The 7,210-nt window shown below is 43.2% G+C and overlaps 1 protein-coding gene and 1 non-coding gene across 2 annotated transcripts; both read left to right on the top strand.

The window, feature by feature from the left end:
- Positions 1 to 407: 407 nt before the first annotated feature.
- On the top strand, positions 408 to 2,807 carry LOC119278555 (cytochrome b-c1 complex subunit 9-like). Its single transcript, XM_037559889.1, has 3 exons — positions 408 to 614; positions 712 to 759; positions 2,439 to 2,807. Exons 1-3 carry the CDS (start codon positions 522 to 524, stop codon positions 2,487 to 2,489), a joined length of 192 nt encoding a protein of 63 aa, XP_037415786.1. The 5' UTR covers positions 408 to 521; the 3' UTR covers positions 2,490 to 2,807.
- Positions 2,808 to 3,531: 724 nt separating this feature from the next.
- Positions 3,532 to 3,604, top strand: TRNAE-CUC. Its single transcript has one exon. It is a non-coding gene; the product is annotated as a tRNA-Glu (tRNA).
- Positions 3,605 to 7,210: the final 3,606 nt, after the last annotated feature.

Here is a 7,210-nt window from a genome sequence, read left to right as displayed (position 1 = left end):
TTTGTCAGAATTTATTTTTTGCATGATAATATGTGTCTCATTCATATCATAAAGATTAAATTACAAGTCACGTAAGGATCAATATGACAAAACTGAAAAATAATAATAAAACATCTAGGTAGAGATGAGATAAGCCACCGTCTTTTTCATTGCACTCCCACGTCTTGGAAAAAGGACGGCGTTGCAAATCAGTGTTTGGGTGATCAAAATGCGGTCGACTTTGAACGTTCGCCCAGTTATCTTTTATTAGTTTTTTAGGGAAGTTCGGCCAGTTCACGCGCCCAATCACCCAGTGGTAGTGGGCCGCTCGTGTTCCACGTCGGCTAACGGGCCAGAAAACACGAAATAGCCCTGATGGGCTCAGGACGGCCCATCTAAGAGATAACACCGTAGAAATCGCCCGAGGTACCCAGAAGCTCCCATCAGAAACGCTCGTCAAGCGCAACTGGTTCGTCCGTCGTCGCGTACCGAATCTCCACCATCCCCCCCGCGCGCCGCCGCCTCCGCCTCCGCCCTCGACGATGGGTCTCTGGGATGCCATGTACCGCGTGGTGATGCGCCGTAACGGCGTGTACGTCACCTTCGTCGTCGCCGGCGCCTTCGCTGGCGAGCGGGTAACCCCTCCCATCCCGATCCCCATTTTCAGATCTGCGCGTCCTCCTGCGGTGTCCGATTCGGCCTCCTAATCTCTTGCGTTTGATTTGGCTGCAGCTGGTGGACTACGGCGTCAACAAGGTCTGGGAGATGAACAACGTCGGGGTAATATTCTCTCTCCGGGGCCTTCCCATCGTTTGTTCCTTTGACCTTTCGTGATCCGTGGGATACTAGATCTTGCATCTCTGATCCAGGTAGGACGGGACAAAGTCCACATTCTTATGATCAGAGACATGTTTCTCGTAATTTTGTTGTCTTTCAAGATCAAATAGGAATAATGCTGTGTGGTTATTGTTTCTCCTGCGAAATGAGGGCATTTCATACTTATGTTGATTTACTTTATTTGAAGTGCGAGTTTCACCTGCAAGGATATCTAGTTTGTGTTTGATCTTTGCCGGATCAACCTAGCGGTTTAGAAAATTCAATTAGGTTTCTAATTTCTTCTGAAAATCGCATTGAAGGTGGTATGCTCTGCCAATTGTTCATTCCAATGTCAGGGTTTTCTTATGTTCTTTGTGATCTTGTAACACTGAGCAAAAATGAGTATAGGTTGAGTAGGCACAGCATTTCATGCTCGTTAAATGCATGATTTCTCTGCATGTGGATGCTTATTTATGATATTTTGCGTGTAAAGTCTCCAATAATTTCTTGACAATGTGGAATGCCTTGGTGATAGCTAAATTCAGCAAACTATGTTATCTTGTATTGTGTGTGATGATCATACTTTATTGTAGGGCTTTTAATAGTGTCCTGGACCACAGATCATATACTCCCTCCGGTCCTTTTTACTCCGCACATTAGCTTTGTCTGAAGTCAAAGTTTGCTAAGTTTGACCAAATATATATTAGAAAGTATTAACATCTATAACATCTAATAAATATAATATGAAAATATATTCCGAGATGGATCTAATAACAAATGTGTTATGTGAATGTTAATAATTTTTTGTATAAACTTGGTCAAAGATGGATGAGATTGACTTCAGACAAACCTAATATGCAGAGTAAAAAGGACCGGAGGGAGTATATTCTTGTCACATATGATTAACAATTTGAGTGAGAGGAATGCATATTCGATGCAGATATACATATCGGATAGCATATTGACTGAGGATACATAATAGACGAGTTTGGCTCACAAATGTATTCATAGCCCTTACAATCACTGAAGTACAACTATATTGATGCATATTCACCATGTCTAGGCACAGCATGCTTTGCACACTGTTTTTCGATTACCATATATGCTAATTAATCTTTCTTTTATGTCCTTGCATGCTCTTGTATGCTTGTTTCACATTCATTTAGTAGTAGTAGAATATAAGTAGTTTTTTTAGTAACTAGTAACCTAACACAACATCATATCATACCAATTAGCAAACCTTCTGCAGTTCTCTCTTAAACCCCCCATTAGCCTATATTTCTGACTGTGAACTGCATCTTCTGATTCTGTGTACTTTCAATAGTTCATATGCACACACAATCTCTTGTATATACTTCTACAATGCCACAGAAACGAGTGCCTACACATTTTAGCTTAGCACAGGATGCTGGTCTATCTTCTACAGAATACTTGTTCATTGTTGCTGTATTTTGGTTAAGCAACCTCATTGTTCACTCATTGAGTATTTTTTTCAAGAAAACGCAGAAGACATGCGTTTCATTGCACTGGAAAGATAGAAGTTTGATTGTGTACAACTTTGTGTTGCTTAGTTAATGCATATGCTAAATGCTTCAAATGCTGAGGCCACATGGCTTATAATTCGTCATTCTTTGGAAATGCAGAAACGGTATCAAGACATATCAGTTCTGGGGCAAAGGCCGGTTGAGGAGTGAAGACATTGAAGCCCAGATTTCCCATGATCTTTCAAGTGAAATTAGGCACCTTATAAAGCTCCATGTTTTGGCATTTTCTTTTGGCACAATAATATTGTAAAACTCTTGCTGGGTGTTATTCACTCTCTTTGAGCACTATGGCACCCATCTGTTCCACAGCAAAGTGATTGCTATGTCTGGTCGCTCTGGAACCAGTTCAATACTATTCAAATTATGAATTGAACTTCTTTCTAATGCTTCATATGTAATTGGCATGCTGTTGCTCGTCTCTTTTGGACAAGCTAATGAATATTTGGTTGATATATAATTTTCCTCGCATTCATCTGAAGGAGAGTGTGCTGTAGTTGTTGGCAACATTCTCAACTCTCAACCCGTTGACATCCATTGTTGCAACTTGATATGATCACGCCTTGCTTGATAATCTTATCGACAACAAGTTTGATGTTTCAATTAAAGGGACATGCATTCCTTATTTGTTGGACGGATCTGAAGGATTAGAGTATCACCAAAGAACTAGCCATGGACTGGGGCGTGTGGAAGCTTGTTATCCATGTGCCAGAACCTTGAGTTGATCGTGATATATTATGGGTTTCACCTCTAGTGTACCCAACTTGTTTGGGACTATAGACTTTGTTGTTTTTGTTGTTGTTGTTGAATTCCTTATTTGTTGGACCCTAATACATTTCAGTTTTCTTGGCAAATATATTTTCCTCAATTTTAGCGCACGTCTATTATTTAGTCACTCTTGGGACCCGAATGTACTCCAGTTTTGCTGGCAAAATAGGTTCAGTATCTCTTTTTCCTTGCATGCTTGGTATCATCTGTGGCGAAGTGCGTGTACTTTGTCTCGACTCTTTGACATGCATTTTCAATCACTTGATATGCTCGTGAACCTGATTCAGCTGATGAACCATCATATTTCAGTTCAGATTTCTGCTCAGGCACACAAAATCGTCATTTGCTGGACCCGAAGTATACTTAGGTTTGCTCGGCAGGCCTAATGTTACGGTTCTTTAAAGCTAAAGTTCAAACAATAGCAAAATCCGTCGTAGTCTAGGTGGTTAGGATACTCGGCTCTCACCCGAGAGACCCGGGTTCAAGTCCCGGCGACGGAATTTTTGTAAATAAATTTCCGTTTTTGAGCGAGACACTTTATTTTAGGGGAGGCCTTCGTCTTTGCCAGTGCGCGAGGCAGGCCCACGGCTGTCTAATGCTAGCCATGCACTAATCTACCGTATCGGTAACTAGCCTGCTCATACAGAGATGTTGAGACCAGCTGTGTCACACGCATTCTGAAGCCATGTCGACATCTACTCCTTCCATTCGGAATTACTTGTCGCAGAAATAGATGTAAGAAGTAGATGGGAGGCGCCGTGGTGAATGCCCCCTAATTCATGACATCCTAGGATTACAACTTTACAAGAGTCCTACCCATGCATTAATCTTCCAAATCAGTAACTAGCCTGCTCATACAGAGATGTCGAGACCAAATGTGTCACAGGCATTCTGAAGCCATGTCGACATCTAGATGGGAGGTGACATGGTGAGTGCCCCCTAATCCGTGACACCATCACCGGGGTCCTAGGATTACAAGAGTTCTAAAGGCATCTCCATTGCTGCGCGACTACGTAGACGCTTATGAATGAAAAGATAATTCTCATAAAATAGGAAAGAAGCTTAGCGTTTTCCGACCCAACGGCAAGCGCTAATGAGGGGCGCTAATTAATCACAGAACTAGTAGAAAAACCAATCGCTACATGCATGGCTGTGGGAAAAAAAGGCAAAGCGCCCGCCTCCAGCTTTTGCGTCGCTACCAGGTTAGACGCTAGGATTTTGTAGTCTAACTGCCGATCGGACGGGATATTTATCCTAGCGTCCGGGCCTAGCACCCGGCGTTGTAGATGCCCTAATCGGCTATGTCGGTGGAGGCGGGTACTCCACGGATATGGATTACTTGTCTTGAACGTCAAGGCTTCCATAATCTTCTTTGTAGCGCGTCATGGGTTGCCCAAAATGGCCCAGGACGGAACCGACCTAGGGGTCCTTAGCCCGACCCACCAGATCAGGAACCGACATGGTGAAATACCCCTGGGCTGGGACACCATCACTATGCAAGAGAGCAGACGATGTCATGAAGAGATGGGTTCATGTAGGCTCGAAACCGAGGGGTGTTAGGCGAGACATGAAGGGATAGCTGAAGATAAACGATTCACCATGTTGGATTCGAATACCATGGATCCAATGGCGCAAGAATTTGAGATGACAGACGAATGGTGATCATACATTCTAGGGCCTGCCGGGGCAAGGGAAGGTGCACGCTGGAGAGGGGACAACACACACGAGAGAGCAGTGCACATCTGGAGAAGGGGACGGTGTACATGCCAGCAACATGTGATTTGCACGTGTCGCCGGTTAAATGCATTTGTTCAAGCAACTTGTTAAATTATTTCTTGCATGATTGCTTTTGAAATGAAGTGATAAAACGTCTAGTTTTGGAGTCAATCAAAGTTTCTGAATGAGAAAACAGAAAATATATTATGAAGGCTGAGATATGGCGACTTTGCGCTCCATATGCAATATATAACGACTCTTGTAGAGTTTCTCTTAGTTGCAATTTTCTTTATTAACCCCTACCCACACCTCACCCCGCACACACCATTGTAAGATGTTTAAAGTTCTAGTTTCTCTCAAGTCAAGCTTTACATATTTTATAAACATTTAAACAACTTCGATTTAGCGTAATCTATAACTTCAACAGTTTTAAAACAGAGGTTGTTCTCAAAAAATAATAATAGAGGGGGTCCTAAGAGTGATTCCCTCCGTTTCTTTTTTACATTGCATATTAGATTTGTTTGAAGTAACTACACAAAGTTTGAGCGAATTTATATTTGAAAATATCAACATCTATAATACTAAAGTTATATGGTGTGAAATTTAATATATATTTTTGTGAGGGAGCGTGAAATTTAATTTTAAGATGCATCTAATAATATTGACTTTGTATTGTGAATGCTTATATTTTTTTTTCATAAAATTGGTCAAACTTTACAAAGTTTGACTTCAGAAAAGTTTTTATGCAAATTAGAAAGAAATGGGGGGAGTATCTCTTTCTCGTTCATATGTTTAGCTTCGAAAACCATCCACATTGGAGAGCTAGTCTGGAATAGTGTGTATTCAAAACTTTTGAAAGCTGTTTGAAAACTTGACATGTGGGAGACATTTGAAACAGTTTTCTGTTAATTTTTTTTTTTGCGGGTGTTCAATAATTTAAATTTTTTAAAGCTACACATGCTAGAGACACGAATTATGACGAGGATGACATCCATATATGGGCCAAAAAGAAGATCCTTGTTGGACACAAAGAAAACCCTGGTTAATATACACCACAAACACCCATATGGGAAGAAAAGAGTCCATAGGATCAGATGCTTACTCCACGGGAAAGTAGAAAGAAAAGATGCTTGCTGTCGAGGAAAATGCAGGTTTTCTTTTGAAGCTGAAAATGCACGTATCACGGCATCTTCAATGCCGACCTGTAAATTGTTTCGGCATCTATCAGTGAGTAGGGGATTAGTCCGCGGACACGAATGCGGGTGCCGACCATCCAATGCTTCCCGCATACATTTCAACCATTATTTAAACTAACCAGACAAAATTCATGCAAACACGACGGATTTCATACAAACCAGACGATATTCATTACATTTCAAACTTTTTTCATATAAACCAGATAAAATTCATTACATTTTTCATATAAACCGTACTAAACCCCACTCTAAACCTAATATAAACGATCACAGACACCCATTTCCCAAGTCTGGCAATGAGCCCCGAGAACTGAAGCTCTGGCTCTTGCCTTCGCCTTCTTTAGTTCCGCCTAGGCGCTCTCCAGCTCCATCTTCATAACCTCCGCCTCCAAAGCCTGGGAAGTGAAGCTGTCTGCCTCCACATCAACGCCAAGCGGCTAATCAGCTGAGGATGTTCAGCCCACCAAGTTTGGCTTCAACGGGAGGGGAGGGGCGGTGGCCCTCTTGGGACCCGAGTGGCGGTGACCTACCATGCAATACTCTTCCTTGCTGTCGACAGCGCCCACAGACGTGTCGGCTTCATGGTCGTGGCGGGGCGCGGCCGGGCAGAGCTGGCGATGTCCTTGTCATTGTCTCTCTTGCCCCACATCTCATCCGCCACCTTGGCAAACTCCCTGCAGGTGGCCTCCAATTCCACCTGATGGAGGCGGTACTGTTGGGTTACATAGTAATTTCAAAAAAATTCTACGCACACGCAAGATCATGGTGATGTATAGCAACGAGAGGGGAGAGTGTGATCTACGTACCCTTGTAGATCGACAACGGAAGCGTTTGGTTGATGTAGTCGTACGTCTCCACGGCCCGACCGATCAAGCACCGAAACTACGGCACCTCCGAGTTCTAGCACACGTTCAGCTCGATGACGATCCCCGGACTCCGATCCAGCAAAGTGTCAGGGAAGAGTTCCGTCAGCACGACGGCGTGGTGACGATCTTGATGTACTACCGTCACAGGGCTTCACCTAAGCACCGCTACAATATTATCGAAGACTATGGTGGAGGGGGGCACCGCACACGGCTAAGAATATGATCACACGGATCAACTTGTGTGTCTAGGGGTGCCCCCTGCCCCCGTATATAAAGGAGCAAGGGGAGGAGGCCGGCCGACCCCTATAGGCGCGCCAGGAGGAGTCCT

Source organism: Triticum dicoccoides, chromosome 1A (assembly GCF_002162155.2).
Source record: "Triticum dicoccoides isolate Atlit2015 ecotype Zavitan chromosome 1A, WEW_v2.0, whole genome shotgun sequence".
In the NCBI taxonomy this organism is placed as follows: domain Eukaryota; kingdom Viridiplantae; phylum Streptophyta; class Magnoliopsida; order Poales; family Poaceae; genus Triticum; species Triticum dicoccoides.
This window is presented reverse-complemented; position numbering and strand designations above follow the sequence as displayed.

Coding starts and splice junctions, on each gene's coding strand:
- LOC119278555 (XM_037559889.1), top strand. CDS start 522: ATGGGTCTCTGGGATGCCATGTACCGCGTGGTGATGCGCCGTAACGGC. Junction 615..711: donor GCGCCTTCGCTGGCGAGCGG/GTAACCCCTCCC, acceptor ATTTGGCTGCAG/CTGGTGGACTACGGCGTCAA. Junction 760..2,438: donor GGGAGATGAACAACGTCGGG/GTAATATTCTCT, acceptor TTGGAAATGCAG/AAACGGTATCAAGACATATC.